General features: G+C 31.8%; 1 protein-coding gene across 1 annotated transcript in view; it reads left to right on the forward strand.

Moving 5' to 3' along the window:
• The window catches only part of LOC145305796 (uncharacterized), a 45,019-nt gene that overhangs the window by 9,530 nt on the left and 11,058 nt on the right, over positions 1 to 24,431 (forward strand). Inside the window, exons 4-11 of the mRNA XM_080147609.1 lie at positions 3,822 to 3,896; positions 4,470 to 4,519; positions 12,666 to 12,720; positions 13,002 to 13,084; positions 19,900 to 19,975; positions 20,223 to 20,325; positions 22,142 to 22,228; positions 23,914 to 24,046. Of these exons, the coding sequence (XP_080003735.1) occupies positions 3,822 to 3,896; positions 4,470 to 4,519; positions 12,666 to 12,720; positions 13,002 to 13,084; positions 19,900 to 19,975; positions 20,223 to 20,325; positions 22,142 to 22,228; positions 23,914 to 24,046 (662 nt within the window). The remainder of the gene's footprint in view (positions 1 to 3,821; positions 3,897 to 4,469; positions 4,520 to 12,665; positions 12,721 to 13,001; positions 13,085 to 19,899; positions 19,976 to 20,222; positions 20,326 to 22,141; positions 22,229 to 23,913; positions 24,047 to 24,431) is intronic.

Consider the following 24,431-nt stretch of genomic DNA (forward strand, 5'->3'; position numbering starts at 1 on the left):
ATTTAAACAAATTTGGTCTGCAAATTGTAAAGCATTGTCGGCAGTCCATCTCAGATTTTCGGTTGATTCATTGGGTATTTTTCTTCATTTGCAACATTTTAAGCAGCAAAGCATCTTTATCATTACAAATGTCCGTCTGTCCATGTTTTTTTATGAACATATATAAAATGTACTTTCAGGATTAAGACAATATCAATAACCTTTTCCAGGCAGGCGGGCAACCAAACCGCTGGTCGCTGATTCGATAGTTTTAAATTCAGTCTGGAGTTTTACAAACATAATCAAAAACGTTTAATTATACACAAAAACAAATTTCTTTTATAGTTTCCCCCAATAAAATGACAACATTTTAACCGTTTTTAAAAACTTTCTTAAAGCATTGACAATATATACTAGGGTGGGTAGATTATGGACATTTTTATCTGAGACCTAAGCGGGGACTTGCACTCGATTTATATGATTACAATACACCTCTGGATGATATAAAATTTATCTTAAGTCTAAAAACCGTTGGCGACCACATACAATTGTGTAGCTATTTGTGAATGAAAATTAAAAATTTATTGAATCAGAACTATGGCTTTATGGTGCTCCCTGAAAAAGCCTTGAGTAGTAGAATCAGGAACTTTTGTCCGTTTCAAATTATCTCGTTCCTAGCCTAAGAAAATCTCAAAAAATCTACAAATTGGACAATTCTGACTAAACCCTAAAAAAGGCAATTTTTTAGTCATTTCTAAGGCTAGGAACGAGATATTTTGAAACTTACAAAATGATATAAATTGAGTGCAAGTTCCCGCTTAAGACTCATATAAAAATTTCCAAAATCGACCCACTCTAATATATACTGTCAATAGTTGCCTCATTTCTAGCCTCTAGGGAAGGGGGGGGGGCAGTAAAATGCATCCAAGTAAAACTTCTCTGGAAAGATAAACAATTCAGACCAGAATTTCCGAGATATTAAGCGTCCGGCAATAAACCTTGCTACTTTATATTGTAGGATTAAAGCAGGCCATAAAGTCGACTTTAGACTTACCAAAACACATCTACCTTCATACGTTAGACTAGATCCTGAATTTGATATGCTAAGAGTTAAATATGACTAAAAGTTTCACTATGCACAATTGTGTAAATTGAATTTAAACAAAATATACATTTCACATATCTCTTTGTCTTAGCTTTCTTAATACACTACACAATGGGGCAAAGATGGGAGTAAAGAATAGTTTCATAGATCACTATGGGCAAAAACTTGAATTTAAATCTTTCACAGACTTCGTTTAATCTAAAAGTTGAAAAGGTTCTTTATCCCAAAAATCAATTTTCGCTTAATAACACACTAAAATAGGTTTGTAAAAGATTAGATAAATTCATAATTTTTTCCCCACTGTACACAAGTATTTGTACATTTGTACTTTTATATTGTGATTTTATATAGTGCGAACATACACTACAGATAGGATCAAAAATGTGCAGAAAGTGGGTGTATCCACCCCCATGAAAAAATAAGGGGTTGGATACACCACCACTAGATGTCCACACCCTTTGAAAAGGTTCTATATCCCCTGATACACCTACCTAAAACACCCAAGGAGGGTGTCAAGGTAAAAAGGCACACCCCCCTTAGAATAAATGTCCTTTTACTAAATGTATAATTTATTGGTTGTCAGATAAAAAAAAACAATTGAATATGACAAATGGAAATGAGAAAAATATTTATAATTCAAATTTTCTTGATTTACTCGCAATTTGCATTTTTCTTTTCACCCAAACTCCCTTTTTTTACCGTAGCTACCAAAGTACATACAATACAATACTTATATTTCAAGGCGGTTTGTCTATCATTAACACAAGCTGCGCAATTTGTGTTTTTTAAATTGGCTACAATTTTTACACTCCCTTCATAATGATCTTTCTTTTGTCAAAATTAATATTTTTCTAATATTTTCTATTTTTCTCATCTATGTATTTTTTCTATTTATACCTATTACATATTTTCACCATATAGACAGACTTGCTTACATAGCAATTTTATAGTTACAAAAGATTATTTAAGATAGAAATAATCATATAATGTATATTTTTCTTAACTATTTTCTAACTCTTTTTTGTAGTTTTAGAAGAAAAAAAGGAGAAAAAACATAACATAAAGCAAAGCTAAAATCATAAATGCTAACTTGAATACATCAAATTATAGGATTTTTGAATTGTCAGTTCTAAAACAATAGTACGGATAAATTTTAGAAATCATCACAGCATATTGATGTGTATTAATTACAATACAATTGCTCAAAATGTAAGATACTAAAACGTTGCATTCCTCACGTTTTGGCGTGAATCTAACAAGAAAGTTAATAAAAAAAAAGTTTGACATATTATGGCTAAAAATGTAATTTTATTGTAAAAGCTTTAAAACTTCGCTGGTTATAACAACTATTGTACGTGATTATTCTTGTTTAATTTGTCTATTTGATATAATTTTGTAAAATAAAACTTGCTCACTACTTGTTTTGTTTGGTTGTGAAGCTTTTTATGGTGCTTATAGATAGTGACGTTAGATTAGCCTACTATTGGTCAATTAAAATGTATACTGGCCTATAATTGGTCATTTGTATGACGTCATTTTTTATAGACACTATAAAGAGCTTCTTCGTCTGTATTTCTATGCATTACTACTTATTTATGTAGTCATCCTTGTTCAATAAAAAGTTCTGTAAATACTTTTTTTCCTTAATTAATACTGTAATGTTATTTAGTGTTTCACTAACTACAGAACATTAATTACATTGCAGCTCACAATAATTTTCAAGGATGACCACATCCTAAGTAGAGAGGGGAAGATAAAACATAATAATTTCCCCAAATGGACAGACAGGCGGTTAGAAAAAAAAGGAGATAAGATAAATTATCATTTTTACTTAAAAATTCAAACACGTATCTTTAGTAGCTGCTGAGAAAATATGACTTTTATCTTTTTTTCAATAGCCTAATGGATGGATGGGTGGAAAAATAAAAATGAATTTAAAAGTTGGTGCCAATTGTTTAATGGCATTGGAAGAAATTTCCGGAATTTCTCTAAAACACGTTTATAACATGTAATATTATCGACAGAAAAAAAAACAATAATAATTGTTTACATAAATATATTATATTCTTAATTCTTTAATAAGCTGTGAAAATAACTTATCTAGAACCTAAATTGTATTTAATAATGATCTTTTCATCAATAAAAATACATTTCCAATTCTAAATATTACTAATTACATCAATTAATGTCACGAACAGGAATACTATAATCAGGGGAAAGGGAATGTGATTCTGACAAACAATTCTAAAGGAAAATTTTCCAACAACCACCTTCTCTTTTTTCTCGCCCTTTTTACCAACTCCCCTTCAGTTACGTGAAAAAAAAACAAGTTTTACTCCAACCATACTCCAACAAAATATTAAATTTTGCGACATTTTCAATTGGAATTAATTGACTATAATGAAATAACTATACGCTTCTGTCTATAAATATGAAATGCTAAACCTTAAGAGCCAAACCTTATACTTTTATCTATTATTTTTTCTTTCTATCTATCAATCTATCCAATCCATCTATCTATATGTATATCTTTCTATTTATCTATCTATCTATAATCAATATATATTTCTATCTATATATAAATTTTTTAGGTTCAAGTATCCAGGCTTATATATCTCGATGATTTGGACAGACACCCTTCCTGTCTATCTATCTATCTATCTTGTATATCTTTCTATCTATCTACCTATCTATCTTTATATCTATCTAACTACCTAACATCTATCTTTCTATCTAGGTTCAAGTATCCAGGCGCATATATCTCGGTGGTTTGGACAGACACCCTTCCTGGAAACCTTCCCAGATTTTCTGGGTAAAAATTAATTTAGATTTATTTTTTCTGTTGTAAAATTCTTTCATACATATTTTACATGGAAAAGGGAAATAAACCAGGGAATTTAGAGATAGAACAATGAAAAATAATTTATGATTTTTTAAAAGGATACACGGTTTAATTATTCCTATATTTATAATGGAGTAAGGTCTCTTTTTCTTTACCAAATTACTTGAGTTCTCGTTTTAAAGGAAGATTCACATAGGCCCCGGGGTGGGTTTAGGCTAAATAATTTCAAATTAAGTCTTGGATGGTTTTATGCTCTTCGAAAACAAAGCCTCTAGAAGCAAGTCAAAGTCAAAATATAAAAAAACAACACAGACAACTATAATCATGAGTAGTGCAACAAAAACTAGTTATCAACATAAAAATTAATAAAAATCATGCTATAGATTAATTATTTCATTGATATAATGTTCCTAACCTTAGCAGGTATTGTGTACAAAACACTACTAAATCTTTTTTTAAAGATATGTCAATTAACTAACAAAATAAAGCCTATTTCCTCAACTAATTTTTTAAATTCTTTTTATTCTATTAATATTATTTTAGCCGGAGCAATAAGTATGATACCAGCTGCTATCATTGGCTGTGGAATTCAGGTACTATAGATAGATATAATAAGTATGATACCAGCTGCTATCATTGGATGTGGAATTCAGGTACTATAGATAGATATAATAAGTATGATACCAGCTGCTATCATTGGATGTGGAATTCAGGTACAATAGATAGATATAATAAGTATGATACCAGCTGCTATCATTGGATGTGGAATTCAGGTACAATAGATAGATATAATTAGTGTGATACCAGCTGCTATCATTGGATGTGGAATTCAGGTACTTACATAGATAGATAGATAGAGAATAAGATAGACTTCATTAGATATACAGAAATATAGTTAGATAGCTATGTAGGGAATGGGTTAGTAAATTAGTAGAATGGTAATTTGGTAAGTTGGTAAGTTAGTAAGTAAATAAGTTAGTAAATTAGTAAGTTAGTAAGTTAGTAAGTTGGTAAGTTTTAAAATTTATAAGTAAGTAAGTTAGCAAGTTGGTAGTTAGTAAGTTAGTAAGTTGGTAAGTTGGTAAGTTGGTAAGTTAGTAATTTGGTAAGTTGGTAAGTTAAGAAGTTAGTAAGTTGGTAAGTTGGAATTGTTGGTAGGCTGATGTAATAGTAAGTTGGTAGGTTATTTAGTAGCTTGGTAAGCTAATAAGTTAGTAAGTTGGTAAGTTTCAATGGTTGGTAGGCTGATGTAATAGTCAGTTGGTAGGTTATTTAATAGCTTAAGGGCGTAATAGGTCAGAATAAAATAAATTCATTGATAAATAAATAAACACCATTGGAACAAGTAAAAATGAAATATGAAAACATAAAAAGTTTCTAAATTGTAACGATGATGTATAATTTATATCTCTAATTCTGTATGAAAAAGAAAGGCGATAATATTTTATATTTGTGTAAAATAGAATACATTTGATATAATGCATTTTATAGATCTATCTATAAATTTATATTTACACAAAACCGCTTCACAAATTATTCCTTTGTAATATAATGTTTACAACTTTGTGTCAACAAAATATATATACGTTTAGCCGTCGGCCGCCAGCAGAATGAAAAGTTTTTAAAAAGCTTTTTTACATTTCGTATTCTTTAGCCATGGCGCCCAAAACATTTTGGGAGGATTTGGGGGTTGGGTTTGGTTATAAAGGTTGGTTGTCCAACAGGTGTTACTTTAGTACATTGAGATTATTTGGTTGATTGATCATTGTTAGTTTGTACCAACCAATCAAGATTTGTAAACTAGTTTCAAATACAATTTAGCTTTCCTGAAAATTAAAACTTTTTGGCAGTATTATATGAATAAATAGATTTGATGAAAGGAAAAACAAAACTATTTATTTCATCCTAAGAAAGTTGCTTCGCCCCTAGCCTCTAGGGGAGTGAGGTAAGAAATACAGTTAAAAACCACCCCAAGAGACCTGAAAAGGTTACCTGAAATATAAAATTCACTTCGGATTACTAATATCAAAGATAAAAAGCATCAGACAAAAAATCTTACTACTTTATGTAATAGGTTAGAATTAAGTTTTTTTTCAATACGTTGCTTTATATGTCAATTTTTCTTTTATAAGACGATTATTGTTAAATCATAGGAAAAAAAGTTTCTAAAATTACAACAAATTGTGATATTTTAATAGTCAGAATAAGATTTAAAAATCAATTCTAAATTGAGCTTCTACTATCTATATTTCTTATTTAATGTAAGTTTGACTTTATTAAAGAGTTTAATATTCTTTTAAAAGTTTATGTTTCATAATACAAAATTACATAAAGCGGATATTGGATAAATATTATTGGAAACCGATTGATATCCACTAAATTATAACCGGTTCTTAGCCAGACTGAAAAATCATGTATCGTATCCTATAACTGACAATTTTCTACAAATAATAAAATAAAAATCATAAAACTATTATACCAGTTTTGTTAGCCTGTGCTTTGGACCCTCGGGACTAAGACGACTAGAATTAATCTGTTAATTTATTATTTTAATCCGCGGAAAGTTGTCTACAATTTGAATGAAATTTAGGGAATAGTCCCTTTCGTCGCATCGTCGATTTATCGTACTTTTAAAATGGCTTTTGATAGTTTATATTAGGTTATATTGGGTTAGGTGATTGCCCCACAGGGTTAGGAAATTGAAATTTTGAAAAATAAATCTAAGAGATATAGATATATATTTCTTGATCCAGAGTTGGGGACCTTTTTCGTCTGCTAGAAAATCGCTTTCTGCTCTGTTGTAGCGACTTGGCTGTGTTGATTTTTAAGACGCTAGTGGCTGATATTCAAAGACCCTATTAAAAGCCGGCCGCACATGTTTCAAGGGGTGGGGACATACAGTTATTTATCCCCTTCCCCCTCTATTGTTTTATCTTAATCTTTTAAATAATTGTAAAAAAAATTAAATTTAAAAATAGATTTGAAATATTAAACCACAGATAAGTAGATAGTAAGATAGGTAGACATATGGATTAAATTAAATAGTTTTTTTTAGATAGGTAGATAGATAAATGGATTGCATATATATAAAATAATAATAAATTAAATCATAGAAATGCAGTCAGGCTTTATCGAATTTAGTAGAAATATAAGGAGGCCAAAAATTGACACAATTTCTCCAAGAAGCAGAAATTTTACTAAGAAATGTGAAGAGGGAAAAATATTAATATCCCACGTTTAGACAGAGGTGAACATTTCCCTACCTCCCTAACAGGCATTTTCAAAGTTCAGCTTAATTTAGGATAGGTATGTGGTAAACCTACAGGTTTTAATGTATATATATATAACATTACATAGTATCAAGTAAAAATCTTATCTCAACATTTACCTTATTTTCTAAATTCTTTGGAACATTTTCTCATCAATATGTGTAGGGGTAAAAATTTAAGATGTAATAGTACTTTTTCTTTTCCAATATCACCTCCCCCCCCCCCCCACACGAGGGTAAAGAGTACCAAGTACTTGTATCAGGAAACTTCACAAGTAATGATTTTTTAAGGGGGGTTGGGGTTTTGCCTTTTATATCGGAGAATTTATTAATGAAGAATTTTATTAGGGAGGTTTTTTTAAAACAATTTAATAAGAAAGGATGTTATTTTAGCAGCAATAAAGTGTTTTATAATTAAATTCAATGCTTTCAATTTATTATTTTGTATTTCAAACATAATTGTATATTTATAAAGATTTATTAAGTAAATTTGTTTCTCCAGTTAGAATTAAATTAGCATATCCAAAATAAACTTTAAATTGTTATAGGACCAGTAGCAAGCTTCGCTTAAAAGTAAGGGGAATAATTGAATCAATGGTTTCTTAAATACATTGCTTCAAATGGACTGACAGACAGACATTATTCTACTATATATGTTAGGATTGTATAAAAAGTTTAAGTTTTACTTGTTTTTATTTTTAAGCATCGATGTATAATTATTTGGATGTTTTGCCCCATATTTTCACCTACTCTAATAAAATGGCCCTTCCAGCTGGCTAATATAACGATACCCACCTTTCACCCCTATTACCCTATCTCCTTCCATCCTACTGGAGGAAAGTACTAACCAATCAATGAGGACTAAAGTATCAACCTAAATTGACGACAAAATATCCACATATATTATATCCATTTTTCGAAGTGAAGATGAATCACATCCCTTCCCTCCCCAATTTCTACTACTTCCTTAACTTCCCCTCCCCACTCCCTGTTATATTTACACAAATTTCCCTGTATTTCCTGCGCTATTATTGACGCACTGTCAGCCTAATAAATGTAGAATATACATGGATATTATGACAGGGGAAAAACTGTCGTCAATTTAGGTTGCTTTTGCCACTGTCATTTGATAGTTAGTTAATTATTCCGTAGGAGGGGAGGTGATAGGGTAAAGAAGGGAATCGGGGAGATACTTATTTTATCACGTAACAAGGTTACTTTATTAGAGAACATGATAATCTGGTGTAAGATCCAAGTAATAATAAATCCATTGTCTACCTTGTTGAAAAATGTTTCAACTGCCAAAATGTTTGTCGATGTCGAATGCAGATTTTTCTAATTGCACCCTCAACATAACATTGCACTATGGGTAAAATGAACGATAAATTGATAAACAATATAAACCCTACTGTAGAATAGTTTATTAGTTGAAAAGTTTGGACACTACAAAATGGAATCAAAATTTTTTTTAAGTTCCTAAAAATTTTGAGTAATCGAATGAGACAGTTGAGAAAATCACATATTTCGCATAGTGTTTGTTACAGACGAACTGATGGACCATAGAGAAACATATAACAGCTTTAATATTAACAAACATACAAATTATAAATTCTATTCTAAGCTAGAACTAGAAAGTTTAATGTTATGAAGCCATAGTTTTATTATTATAAAATTATACTTATGAAAACATCATAAATAATTCAGTTTCAAAATCCTTTCAGAGAACAACAAGGATCATTATGTCCTTAAGAAGTACTGCAAACTTAGAAAAAGAAAAATAAACTCTAAAATCCTTAAATATAAAACAAGATTGATTTCTATCTGTTTGTATGTGTGTCTGACTGTACCGAAGGATCTCACTAACCGCTGAACCGATAAGGTTCTTCTACAATGTAGGTTTAAAATTAAATTTAAAAATTGACGGTGGTTGATTACCATCCCCCCCAAAATAAAAAAATCTTTGAAACTAAAATAATAAATTGAGGGGGGGGACAAATTCAACCTCTTACCAGCTCAAGTGCCCCAAGAGCCGAAGCCGCAAGTCTAAAGAGGATTGTTTTGAGACAAAAAAAAGCATAGCATGATCTTATATTACCTGCTCTGTTGTAAATTCCATAAAAAAATAACTGTGCTTGAAATAAAATGTTTGGGTTGCACTGCTTCGCTTTTACTTCTTAGTTTTCAAGAATGATAGGATTATGACACAAAAAGGAAAAAAAATTATGACCACCAGCTGGGCCTTTTATAATTAAATTCTTTCTAGGGACCATATAAAGGTTTCTTTAACTTGAGAACTTGAGAAAAGAAAAAAAATTATGACCACCAGCTGGGCCTTTAAAAACTTAATCTTTTCAGAGGCAATGTAAAGGTTTCTTTAACTGGAGAACTTCATTGGTTCAGTGGTTAGCGAGACAAACGAGAAACGAGGGTGTCCCATAGAGTTGTGGTTAGCGCACTACGTTGTGGTTGGGAAAAATCCTAGTTCAAGTCCCCTCATAGATATTGCACTTGGATGACAAATGCTGTTACAATTTGTCAGAATATAATCACGCAACATACACAAACGAGAAATTATTATTTTATTATTTAATAGGATATAAAGTGTATAAAAAAGGTACACTAAAAAGGAGAAGTATGTATTACAAGTTCATTGGTAAGAAAGATCCTACAGACACACAGACATTTTTTAACTTTTATAAATGGATGACATATAAAATTTTCCTACTATTCCATATATTCTTGACATTTTTGCCTTTCTGCAAAAGATGGTTCAAGGTACCAAATTTTCAATTCAATGTTTGATAAGTTTTTACAAAATAGCAAAACAATGATAATGATGAATAGTCTCCAAGATTTTTAATCTTATAACACTTATCTGGAAGTTTTAACAGAGCTTATCTGTGTGTCTATCTGTCTATCTGTCTATCCCGAAGGATTTAGCTAACCACTGAACCAATATTTCTCTACTTTACAATGTAGCTTTTCATATGTCCTGAGACCTATTTTGGGGTAGGGTAATTCAAATTCTAAGAAAATTGAGAAATAGTCCCTTAAAGGGCGATTCGTCGTATTTTTAAAATGGCTTTTGATAGGTTATTTTAGGTTAGGTTAGGTTATATTGGGTTACGTGATTGCCCCACAGGGTAAGGCAATTGGCCCCGCAGGGGCTAGAAAAAGGAGAAAAGCTACTGTGAAAAAAAAAACGGAGAATCGCCCCTTAAGGAGCGTTGTCACGAAAGGGACTATACCCGAAAATTGGCCAAAAATAATATTTTGCTGATATGAATGAATATTTTACCAAAGTTATCAATATGATTTCAATACCTTTTCAGTTGTTATCCAGGTATTCAGGGATAGAACAACCAACGAAAATTGGATTTACCTCAATTATATAAAAAAAAAAACAGTGTTACTCCCTCTGTAAATAAAAATTATTAATAAAAAAAATTTCGACACTTGAATTTTGTACTTCCCAATAAAGATTAAATAAAAGTCCTCAAAGTTTTGAAGCCAACGAATGAGAGATAGTGTTCACTGTCTATGAACCAGTTTATGCTCCTCCTTACTTCCCTGGTTTTGATCCAAGGAATAAGGGATAGAACAATGGACGGGTAGATAACTACCCCCCCCCGCCCCCCCCCCCCCAAGAAAAAAACCGAGGTTAAATGCTAATGTTTAAGGGGTAGTGATCAGACATACCGCCAAACAATAGGATGCAAGGTGCTTAGCCAATAATTTTGATAAAAGAAAAAAATAATAGTTATTTATCGCATCGCATTATAGACAGCTTTCCGCGAATATTAAAATGGAAACTTATACGATAAGATTAATACAGGTTTTGTTGGCCCTGAGGACCCGAAGGCCAGGGCTAAAAAAATTTATTAATTTTATGATTCTTATTTTATTAGCCGTAAAAAATTGTCTGCAAAACAATGCTTTTCTTGATTCTTTAGTATGGCAGAGAACCGGTTCTAATCCAGCGGCTCTTAATAGGTTTCAAAGCCACACTGGAAAAGTATTTAAACAATGCAAAATATGACAAAATATGCATAAAATTTTCTTTAACTGTTTACAATATAATATTGACTTAAGCAAAGTATTGATATATAGGTAGATAGATAGATGAATTGATATTTGGTTGATAGAAAGATATATAGATTAGTAAGTAGTTCGATCTATGGATTGATTATTACATAGAAAGATAAATAGCTCAAAGGATAGATAGATAAATAGATTATTTTATCTATGACAAGAGAGATATATAGATATTATTGAGTTAGCTCAAGTTTAAAAGTTTAGTTTTCAAATATTTTCAATAAACTTGTCAATTGAATTTTGCTTATCATCCAATAATTTGACATCTTGACATACCCCTTCCACCCCTTCCGTCAACCAAATATTTTTTATCTTTTAAACGTTTTTTAGCCTTGGGGGGAGCTTTGATAATACTGGGCTCCCAAAACCCTCATACCGACCTAATTTAATCATCAAAATTTTATTTTTAAAATAATGGGGGAAAGGGAGGGGGGAGGTTAGGGACCTAAAGGGATTAAAGTTAGTGGTGGAAACGTTTGAACACTCCACTTAATGAATCAACCAATAAAAATTCACTCAAGTCCCCAAAGGTGTTAAGCCAAAAATAAGAAAACGTTATTATAAAACTTTGGGACTAGTGTGATAAACAGCCTATTGTCCCCTCTCTTTTTGTACGGGGGGGGGGGGGGGATGTACAATAGTTGTCAATACACACGGAAAATATATCTAGAGAGGGAGAGCACATTGGACGTTTAATTACAATACTACCCTAAGTTTTCTAGTTTATATAATGTTTGCAAGTTTGAAATTCATAGGACAATTCTAACATACCGTAATTAATGATCAGAATTATTCATTACTGACGGACTAACGGGCCTTAAAAGTTGATAAATGAATTAGTAATTAAAACTGTATAACAGTTAGGGAGTTGAATCCATTTTTATAGAAGCAGAAATATAATCTATGATTATGGTTTGGACCCTCTAAAACTGTAATCTACCTTTCCACTTTCCCCTCTCTTGGTGAAGATATCTTCAACGCCGATACGATTTTTGAAATGTAAGATTCTACTTTCCCTTCTCTTGGTGAAGATATCTTCAACGCCGATACGATTTTTGAAATGTAAGATTCCACTTTCCCCTCTCTTGGTGAAGATATCTTCAACGCTGATACGATTTTTGAAATTTAAGATTCTACTTTTGCCTCTCTTGGTGAAGATATCTTCAACAAGAGAGACAAAAGTGGAATCTTATATTTCAAAAATCGTATCAGCGTTGAAGATATCTTCACCAAGAGAGGGGAAAGTGGAAGGGTAGATTACAGTTTCAGAGGGTCCAAACCATAATCATAGATTATATTTCTGCTTCTATAAAAATGGATTCAACTCCCTAACTGTATAAAGTAGTTGTTTTATTAATTTAAATTCTTTTTTTTAGGGATCGAGAACTCTAGAAAAGGGATTAAATTTGATCAATCTACTGCTAATAATAGGTATTTTCTTTTTTAATAAGAAAAATTGCGCGTTTTAAAAGCTTAGGGTCTCTTAAATCATTGATAACTCTTTTGTTTACTAATGGTGTCGCTCTTAGATTTTTATAGTTTTCACAAGATGACGGCATCTTTTTATCTATTTATCAATCTGTCTACTATCTATCTATTATTTTGGTATTTCTACTATCTGCAATATTAAAGAAATCTTCACAATTACAGACGACGGCATCTTATAATCTATTTATATATCTTTCTGCCTATCTATCTATCTAATATTTTAGTATTTCTTCTATCAGCCATATTAAAGAAATCTTCCCAAGTCGAGATGACAACATCTAGTTCAGAATACAGCTATCTTTATGAGGTAGGGAAAACATTTTAATTTATGTAATTTTTCATGTGTTTTTGTTTGTTTATTGATTAATATTTTTAGTAGCGAATCTACTCTATTATTCATTTTGTCTTGTTCTTGTTGAAGAACAAAAGCAATTGGCTAGCAGAAGAAAATAGGGCAAGTAGTTGTCTGGATTATACATCTATTGTTATACATTTACTGATAATTGCATTTTTTTATTTTATTTGCGGATTTTTTTTTAATACGATACGATACACGATTTTTAAGTATAGCTCATAGCCAGTCACTGGTGTCCTGGATAGGACACAGGTTTTTTTTGAGTTACGTATGACAAGACCTATAGTTCTATGACCGGGCCTGTATGACAGTTCAGCACATAACTTTCATTAAATCACAGCTGATCATTTTTGTGGATTTTTTTGAAAATTACTTTTTTACCCAGATTTTCATAGTTTTTCCCCAAAAAATCACTTTGTTCTCATATTTAAAGCTTAGTTAATCTAAATTTATTTAAAGAAAAGTATAATAGATAAAAGCTGAACCAAAGATTATGTTATTATCAATAACAAGATCTTTCAGAATCAATTAAGTAATCTAAGATTTGTATTCTAGAAGTTGGGTAAAAGTTATTTGAAGTTGTTATTTAAATTAATGTCTAAACAGTTAAACAAAACTTAAGTTTGTTTTGGTAGTCAAAACAAAAAAAATACTCACTTTTTAAGTCCCTCATTCATGCCTCATGAATTGTTATAGCATAGTTCCTGGCTGTAATAAGATGTCCCTCTAAGGTTCCACCAATGAAGTTTAAACTAACATGCTTCAGAATCAGCAATGGTTCTGTATAAAGTTTTCCTTGTAATATTGACAAATTATCTTGCTCAATATAAGTTCCTTGCTGACTTGATGTCTAAATAGTGAAATGAAATGAAATGTGTTATAGTTTGTTCCTGCTCATCATCATTGGAAACAGTCAGTTCAGTATTGTGGCTGATTTTAAAGGTCTTGATGGGTTGTGGTTGCAGTTGAAATGATGGTGGTTGTGTGAAATTCTTGCCAATGTCAGACACAAACTGCACCAGATTCTTGTTTACTCTGGCCTTTAAGGTATTCAGGTAAACATTGTAACCTGAAAGTATTGGAACAGGGTAGTTTTAGCTGTTCTGGGCAATGAGTTTATATCTACTGCAGTACATGGTAAAATATTGCTGGTAAAGAATGCTTCCTGGTTCATGACGTGCCTGTAGATGGCTGTTCTCAGAGCAGCTTTTCCAGCAAACAGTAGGCTGTCCCAGCTGGCATTACTAAGTATGGAACTGCAGTAGAATATCAGGGACTGGCAAATTGCTTTTTATGTATTTACTATGACTTACTTTTCTTTCCCTCTGGTGGAGAGAGCTTAAAGCATTTTGTTTTTATAGTTTAGTTTGTTTCTAGGCTCCTTAACAAGATGGTTGATATAGAAAATATTGTCACATGTATCACCTAAGAACTTAGGATGTCTGACTTATGCTACTGTTTTAACAATGACTGCAGTGCCTGCTTCATACAAAAAAGGTGGGAAAGACTATTGTAGATGATTTGGCTGGAGAAATGAATGGGTTCAGGCTTTTTAACCAATCATTAAGAACTGCCAAGTAAGGTTTTGTGTCCTTGACATAAGGATAAATAAGGGGACCTATGCTGTTGGAGTTGTCAGCAGAGGAAACTAGATTTAATTAGAGTGAGGTGTTGGCATTTATGAAATTTACAGTTCGAAAAGTATATGGTACAGGACCCCTCCTTGTAGGTCAGCCTGTTTGGCAGATTTGTATGCAATTTAGATCCTCTAATAACAACAAATTGTTGTCTACCTCTAAGGTATTCACATAAAAACGTTTCATGTACTCATTCAAATCTAGTGCATTAATATTATGCAGTAGAACCTCATTGTTTACAGTGTCAAAAGCCTTTGAAAGATAAATGGCAACTGGCACTGTTCTGATAACTGGTTTCTTATTGTTTAGGCTGTTGTTGATTAAGGTTTTAATACTCTGTAAGGCAGTGGTGGTGAACCTGCCTGTGTGAAAGCCAAAATGTTGGTCTGCAAGTTTAACAGCACCATTCAGGTAGGGACGAATCATGCAGACAGGATAAAGAAGTGAGACAGGGCAGTAGCTAGAACCCTAATTGTCAAGTTTCCCACGTTTCAGTAATGAAATAATTTACCAGTCCTCCATATGCTTGGTGTCTAGAAGTGATTTACTTGTCAATAATACATTGAAAACATTGTACAAAATCATTGCTGATTCTGATTTGTTTAAACTTTTTTGGTGGAACCTCAGAGGAACCTTGTATCACATCCAGAATCTATGTTTTACCTACAAATCTTAGAATAGTCAATTGAGGTTATTGATCTTGTTATAGCTGTCATCTAGTATACTTTTTCGATGAATTTAAAATAACTAAGCTAGAAATGTGTGAATATTGTGATTTTTTGGGGGAAAAACTATGAAAATCTGGGTAAAAAAGTAATTTTCAAAAAAATCCACAAAAATGATCAGCTGTGATTTAATGAAAGTTATGTGCTGAACCGTTATACAGGCCCGGTCATAGAAATATAGGTCTTGTCATACGTAACTCAAAAAAAATCTGTTTCCTATCCAGGACACCGGTGCAGTTTGAATCCAGCGGATATTAACCTTTTTCTTTGCCATACTGAAATATACTTTTCTATTTCACAGTACACCACAGTGCGCTCGAAGGTGCTTTTACTTTTTTGTCAGAACTTAAATTGGGACATAGTGCATTTCATTACCCTAGGTTAGGTAACTTCATTTCACTTTTCAAAAAAAAATCTAAAATGCAGCAGTTTTTGAGAAATTTAACATTCAATTTTCATCCCCTAGGAGTTACCGCATAATCATAAGAAAAGCAAAGATTATTTATTTAAAATTTTGCTTTTATAAATTTCTTCATAAAACCACTCCTGAAGTAAGTTGATTCATGGCCATTTTATCAATTGCTTTGCGGACAAGGACACGGAAAGGTCGCGGTAACTCCTAGGGGATGAAAATTGAACTTGAAATTTTAAAATCTAATTTTCTCAAAAACGGCTGCATTTTAGATTTTATTGAAAAGTGAAATGAAATTACCTAACCTAGGGTAATGAAATGCACTATGTCTCAATTTAGGTTCTGATAAAAAAGTCAAAGCACCTTCGAACGCCCTGTGACACACACATATATAAAGTTTAAATGTAAGAAATGCTTAATGCACTAGCTGAACAGGGAGGAAGGGGATATTGGGCTGTTTATTTCACTAGTCCCCAAAAGTTTATGATAAGGTTTCCTTATTCGTTGGCTTACCAACTTTGAGGACTTGTATTAAATTTTGATTTGTTGTTTAATTAAGTTTAGTGTCCAAACGTTTCAACCACAAATTGTAATCTACAGAATGGATAATTTGTGATCAGCAATGGAGATTTATATCAATTGATTGGCCATTGTCTTATCCCTTTAGCTCCATGCAAGCTAAACCTATTGTATAGATAAAGAATATAAGGAATATAAAATTGTGCTGAAATTCTAATATAATCTACTATCGGCTACGCACCCTGAGGCAATTTAGGGGAGGGTTGGGGGAGTCTACTATCCATTTATCAGTTGGTTTTTTTTTGCAAGGCAAGGGGGTATTTTTTCAGAGGATATAATAATTGTGCTGTAACCTCCTTCAAAATTGTTTTGAAAGTTAGATGATATCATACAGAAAATTGTTGTCAAAAAGATGAAATCAGCATGTCATATTAATGATTGTACAAACTTACTTTCTAGTAATGATTATATAGTTGCTACGCTTTCTTAATCATACCTAACTGTTCCAGGAATCATATCATGCAAATTTGAAATCGATAAGACAATCTTAACATGGCTAAAATAACGTACGGATTTAAGTATAGAAAAGTTTTTCTGGTATTTAAGTAACTATCCTTTTATTTGAGTTCCAATGCAGTTTAAGGAAATGGCCTAGCTTATATACTATTGCCCCTTTACTCGAGTCTTTTACAGAGAGAGAGAGAGAAAAATAAATTTAATCTATCCTAATATATAACGTAGTAAGGGATTCTTGTCTGAAGCTTACGATCTTATTAACCATTGAACTGATTGGGTTTTATTTTAGGTCCTATGATGGTTTTATGCTGTCATATTTTCAAATTTAGGTCTTGGAATGGTTTTAAGCTATTTTTCTATCCCCTCTTCTTCTGCACCTTAAATACAGAGCCACTAGGTTCTAGGGGCGTAGGCGCTAGTTTAATCTATATAGGGATAAAAACAATTAAATAAAAATGATTTACAATCCAAATGATAATAAACAAAACTACCATTTCTGTAGAATAAAAGTTGTAAATGAAATTTCAACCTGCTAAACAACATTTAATAAGTGTATGCAAATTTTTTACCAACGAATTTTGGGTACCAGTATAAAATCCAGTCCAATGTTCCCTCCTTTCATGGTATCTAAATTATTTTCTGATACATAATATCATTTCATCTAAAGCTAAATATTACAATTACGTCCTCTGTAGCCTGGCGGACGTACTAACGAATGTTTATGCAATCTCTGATTATAGAGTAGCTGCGCTACTTGTAGTATCCGTGTCTTTAATAATATGCATGTCTATTATGACGGCTATGCATACTGCATTGCCAGTCAGGGATCTTAAGGGATAAGACAATCAATGATAAATTGATGTACATTGCTACTGATAATAAACAAAATTACCCCATCTGCAGGTTGAAATTTTTTATGGTAAGGTTGGATACTAAAGATATGTACCACCCAATTAAGATTTAATCAAAGTTTTTAGACAAACCCTTGGCACTAACATTATATAGAGTACAATGTTCCCTTCCTCCTTGTCTTTAATACAATAGAAATGAAATGGTTGTAGGCTACATATTATATAGTTCAACTTTGATTAAACAATCATATTCAGTCAATTTCAAAGCATTTCATATCAATGTAGAATATGCAGAAAAAAGTTTCTTTATATTATGTAACATTATTAGTTTGAGATGGTAGCATAGTTTGGATTTATTATTACCTGGATCTTACAACAGATTATTATGTACTCTAATAAAGTGAAACTTTAACGGGCTCATCCCCCTCTTTAACCTATCCCCTTTTACTGTATGAACGAACTGACAAATAAATGACAGTGAAATAATCTATACATTGTTTTGTCCATCTGTCTATTATTTGGGGTGCTAGATCGATTCCTAGTTTTTCAAATATTCGGGATTTTCTCAACTCCTTTTTAAGATAGAAGGTTGAAATTTTCAGTGATTAGTTAATTATACATTGTACATATTTTCATTTAGTTTTTTTAAGATTTGTCTATGAATTTGGGTGCTAGATCTATTCCTAGATTTTTAGGCTTTCGTGATTTTCTCGATTCCTATTTAGGATTGACAGGCGTCAATACCCGATAAATTGATGTATTGTAACCTTATTTTGGCCGTTTTTACTTACCATTAGAAAGTTAATTACTAAATCAACTTTCTGACAAAACAAACATTGTAATTGTATATTTTGTTGATATTCTAACTGGAAATGGCCTAACTATAGCAATTAAAGGTTTTAGATAGTTTAGAACTTCATATAATAGAATATTTGAGAAAATTATATTTTTAGTAAAGATTTTGTTTCAATTTTCCTTTCCCCCATATTTTCAATTATAATTCTAAAAAGATAAAATAAAAAAATGGGGCGATTTCTCTTGCAAGGGTAATGGTACCCTCCCCTAAAATATTTATAAACCTTCATAGGACCTGTAGGAAGCTACAGTGTCAAGGAGTTAAGATCCTTCGGTACAAACAGACACAGATCCTGTTACTTATTATAAGGCCTACCGGCTACGCCCCTAGAGGCCTCTAAGGGCCCTTGAAAGTTTAAGGGGGTTAGTCGACTCCCCCCACCCCGCCAACTTTCAATTGTAGTTCCCAAATGAAAAAGTAAAAACAAAATTTTTTTAACCTATAAACCTTCCAAGGCTTTTTTGAGAAGGAGAACCATGTCTGTTCAGCGGTTAGCGAGATCCTTCAGATACACAGAGATCCTCTTTTTACACTTTATTAAAGATAAAACTTAAATATAAATCATATTCTTATCTAAATTAGAAATGTAAGATACATTTGTCTATTTGTTAAAGGAAAGTTTTTAACAAGTTTTAGTTGTGTTCTTCGAGATTAAATTTATTAAATTTAAAGTTTCAATTTAACTGCTCTCTCTGTCTATTAACTAGAAGTAACCAGAGAGGCGTGCAGAAGGAAGGTGTGCTTTCACCCCCGTGGCAAAATTAATCCCCTAAAGCTTACAACCCCCACACCCCTTTTGATTCAAGGAGGGTGTCATACTTTTTAAAAGTGGTGTCAAAATTTGTGCACAACTCTTGCGAAACCCTTTGCATGCCATTGTTTTCAATAATTAATTTGCTTACTTATCTGTCTTTAAATCTTTATGCTTTTTTGTTGTCATTCTATCTCTCTAACTATCCATATGCCTGTCAATCTATTAATATTTATAATTTATTTTATTTATCTATCTTTTTTGCCCATTCATCTATTTATAAATCTTCTTTCGAACTGACCAACATTTACATAATCCGTATATATTTTTATTAATATTTTATCAATTGTATATACAATAGCGGCTTTAGAGCTATGTTTTTCAAAGCAGAGACAGGGGAAAATAGATCAATGCTTTTTTTTAAAATTTCTATCTATCTACTGTATATATTTTCTATATATCTTTGTGATTTTCACTGCTTACTTATTTATCTATTTTAGAAAAGTTTAAGCAGCTCTGGACTGGTCCTTCTGTTATTTACTGGATTTAACTCTATTTCTCTGGCAAGGCTATCAAGTAAGAATTATATGCAGTTTGACTTTTGTAAAGCGTTTAAGGTCATTAATAGTTATTTCTCGCATCGTATTATAAACAGCTTTTCGCTGGTATAAAATGTAAAATTATAAGATTAAAAAAATTTTTTTAGCCCCGAGATGCCGAGATTCTATGTTTAATTGTCAATGCTTTCCTCAAAATTACACCGTATAAAATAAAATACATTTTTATTGATATTTATACTTTTATTCAATCTTTTTTATTTTAGAAACAGAAAACACAATGACTTATTATTCGCCGATTGACCGGCGCAATGGTCCAGTAACCAGCGGTCAAACTCCTTACATGCGGGCACAAGCATTTGAAACCCGGTATGTACATAGGTAGATACTGATAAACAAGGACGTCCGCTCGTCGTCAGGGAGTCTATAGGTTCCGATCTCGGCTTAGCGTCATAAGACGATGAAAAAGGTTCATACTACTGTTCGCGACATTTATAGTTGGAAGATGGGGAATGCCTTGGCCGAACAGACGCAACTTGTTATCAAGCACAGTTAGGACTCCCAGCCAAAGTTCGTGCAATCAAAGGTTTTAGGGGATAGTGTACTGAATTTTTAAAATTATTGAAAGGGGTAAAATGTGGGGTTTTAAAGTTTTGGTTTGTAAACATTCTTACCCCCCCCCCCCCCCTATCCTTAGACGTCTTGAAATGCTTTGACCCATAAAACTAAAAAAACACTTGTAAGATCATTTAGACAAAGGTTATGAAATCAAAAAAAATGGTTACTCTTGGGTTGTTTCTCAAAAATTTATTTCCAATATATAAATGTCCAAATACCAATTATATTGGCGCAAAAAGTGTGAAAAAAACGTTCTTGTTTTTTATTAGAGTCAGTAAATTTTGCGGGTCAATTTAGTTAATTTTGTTGAATGTAGTTAATTTTAATCCTTGCACACCAGAGATAGGGACTTGTATTCATATATTATAATCTTATAATTTGGTTAATTTTGTTGAATGTAGTTAATTTTAATCCTTGCACACCAGAGATAGGGACTTGTATTCTGGTATTATAATCTTATAATTTAGTTAATTTTCTTGAATATAGTTAATTTTAATCCTTGCACACCAGAGATAGGGACTTGTATTCATATATTATAATCTTATAATTTAGTTAATTTTGTTGAATGTTGTTAATTTTAATCCTTGCACACCAGAGATAGGGACTTGTATTCTGATATTATAATCTTATAATTTAGTAAATTTTATAAAATGTAATTAATTTTAATCCTTGCACACCAGAGATAGGGACTTGTATTCATATATTATAATCTTATAATTTGGTTAATTTTGTTGAATGTAGTTAATTTTAATCCTTGCACTCCAGAGATAGGGACTTGTATTTAGATATTATAATCTTATAATTTGGTTATTTTTGTTGAATGTAATTAATTTTAATCCTTGCACTCCAAAGATAGGGACTTGTATTAGAACCGGTTCTCAGCTATACTGAAAAATTATGTATAGCATCGTATTATATCCAGTTTTCTAAACCCATAAAAATGTACAATTATAAGCTTTTTTAGCCCCTGGCTTCAGTATCTCGGGGCTAAAAAACTGTTTTAAATCAAATGATTGTAAATTTTTATATCCGCGGAAAGCTGTTTACAATACCAAAATATCTATTCCTGTCCTTGGATGCATATTGTGCAGAAGATTAAATTAAAGATAACAATAACATTTAATTTTAATTTATATAATCAAGAAAATTAAGGGATAAGATGATAAATTTATGGACAATCCAAATAATGATAAACTAAATTACCCCTTCTGTAGATTAAAATTATTGTGAAAAAGTTTCTTTCCTTTATACAAAGACAGACAAGTCCATAAGAAGCGCAGCTATAAAAGTTTGCAAGTCTGTCTATAATTCCTGTAATAATATGGTATTTGAAATGAATATATAATTAGGCTGCACAGTGAGATGAGGTAGTGAGGGGGGGGGGGGGTTAACAACCCTCTTAAAATCTAAATTATAATTGCCTGTCTTGTCCTTTTTCACCTCCTAATAGCTTCACACCCCTCCTGATGATTCACTGTACACGCCACTGATTAGGTACAATGTTATAAGAGTCTATTGTGTTTTTGATAATTACATTTTTAAATCTAAAATATAGTTTTAATTTTAGGAAGCTAGCAGCTGTGACCGCTTGGTGTTATAAAATGACTGTTATCATTTTTATTGGGCTGCTTATGGTTACTACTCCTTCTAATAGGTAAGATAGATAGATAGATAGATAGTTAGATACAAATATAGATAGATAGATAATCTTATAGATTATAATAACAAATAGCTGAATGTTACTACTCCTTCTATTAGGTAAGGTAGATAGACAGATAGATAGTTAGATACAAATATTTATAGATAGATAATTCCAAAAAAAAAAAATAAAAAAATATACATGATTTTCAGCCCCCAAGAATTATTTTAGATTTATTTTGCTTTTTGGCTATACCTTATTCCTGATTTTAACCTTATAACAAATGCAAATGTAAAAAATAACGTGATATCAATGATTAATTGATGATTAAATACTTTTTCCTCGAATAGTTGCAGAAAGATAGAAAATGAAAACATTATTCCTTTTCATGTTGTCAATAAATTAACGTAGATTAGGATATTTTTGGTATCAAAGCTCCTCTATAATCCACTTTGTCTGTCCGCCCGTCCATCAGTCAGTCCGTAACGCTATGGGGGAAATGTGATTCTCACGTTTGATATTTAAGAGTTACAGCTGGAATTTTCAGAGAAGATTCCTATGACCAGTGCACATCTAATCAGTACATTATTTTTTCACATGTTTGTCATTCGTGCTTCAAAAGAAATAAATACTTACTTTTAGAAAAATCCTTTGATTTTTTTGTTCGTTCTCTCTTTGTTTCTATGTGACAACTCAACATATGCTCTATAACTCACTTTGTCCGTTTATCTATCCATGTAACTGTCTGGGCTTCGCTAGTTATAGATGTTATCATCCTGGTTTTTATATCTGTAATCTAGTAAGCGTTTTTTGTCTGTCCCGAAGGATCTCGCTAACCGCTAAACCAATATTGTTCTCCTTTGCAGTGAAGATTCTTATAGGTTCTGGGAAGGTTTTAAACTATTTTTGGGGAGGGTGTCTTCACCCCCTCTCCCCAAAAAATATTTTTTTGCTCGTTTGAAACTCTCCTACCTTAAGTGCCCAATAGAGGCTTCTAGGGGCGTAGCCGCTAGTCTATAATACAAAGTAGCTTGAAGTCTGTCCGTCCGTCTGAAGCCACTGAACCTATTGGATTCTACTCTTCAGGAAATATATCTACTGGTCCTGTGGTGATTTTAAGCTATTTTCTTGGGGTGTGGGACACTTTTTTAATTACCCCTTGGGGCACAGTCACTAGAGGATAGGGGCGAACGACTAGTTTGTTGTAAAAAGTAACTCGCTTATTAATTTTGGTCCACTTGACAGTTAGAGGAAGTTTACAAATAGATGAAAATTGTCCACAGGCAAAAAAAAAATCTGATTGGTCAATTGGTGTTATTATAGTAATTGGTTGTGGCAAATTTACCCAATATGATTCAATTTTTCTAATCTAGTTTTTTTCTCTTTTATTCCTATTTAAATACTACTTATCAAATATAGTATTCGTCTTACTATTAAAAAAAATCAACCTACTTATGTATTTATACATTAAAGCCATTTTTTATCACAATTACAAAACATAATACAAAGTTATATTTATGATTTACCTAAAACAAATTTAATACAAGGACATTATTATTATGGAGCACACAACTACTCTTCAAAAAAGTGTGTGCGCTATACAGCCGCTATTATTTCTTTATTTGTCTCACTTCTTCTACTTCACTATTTAAACAATTTTATTTATTTTTTCCACCACTCATTTAATCTACCTATACAAGGTGCGGAGATGGATTGTTTGTGTACTTTACAAATAAGAACAGTCCTCTGGGCCTGAGGGTCATAAGTTTGGGTCTCTCTGTAACTGGATTGGCCTTCAGTTGTCTGGTTCTAGCCTTTCCCCTACATCAGAAGGTAAACTACCAATTATTTTTTAATAAACAAGGATGAAAACATCCATAAAAGCGAAGCTCTGAATTGGAAGGACTAACGAACATCAACACCTGTAGTGTGTCAGAATTGAATAAGCAGAATATTAATGCATAAGTCTAAACAAAAATGTAATTCAATTTTTGCATGATACATAAATCTTTTAAATGTTCGTATTAAGTATCTTGTATTTGAGTAGTTTTGGGATAGTTTTATAGGGAATTTTCGCTAAATAAAGTTGAATTACTCTATATTTCTTAATGTTCGTATGTCCGACTGTTTGATTTGTTGAGCTTCGCTTTTATGGATGTTGTTATCCTTGTTTTAACAATGCTTTTTGGCATGCCTTTTTATTTACCTCTTTATTTCA

Source organism: Acartia tonsa, chromosome 14 (assembly GCF_053477335.1).
Source record: "Acartia tonsa isolate MP-2025a chromosome 14, ASM5347733v1, whole genome shotgun sequence".
NCBI lineage: Eukaryota > Metazoa > Arthropoda > Copepoda > Calanoida > Acartiidae > Acartia > Acartia tonsa.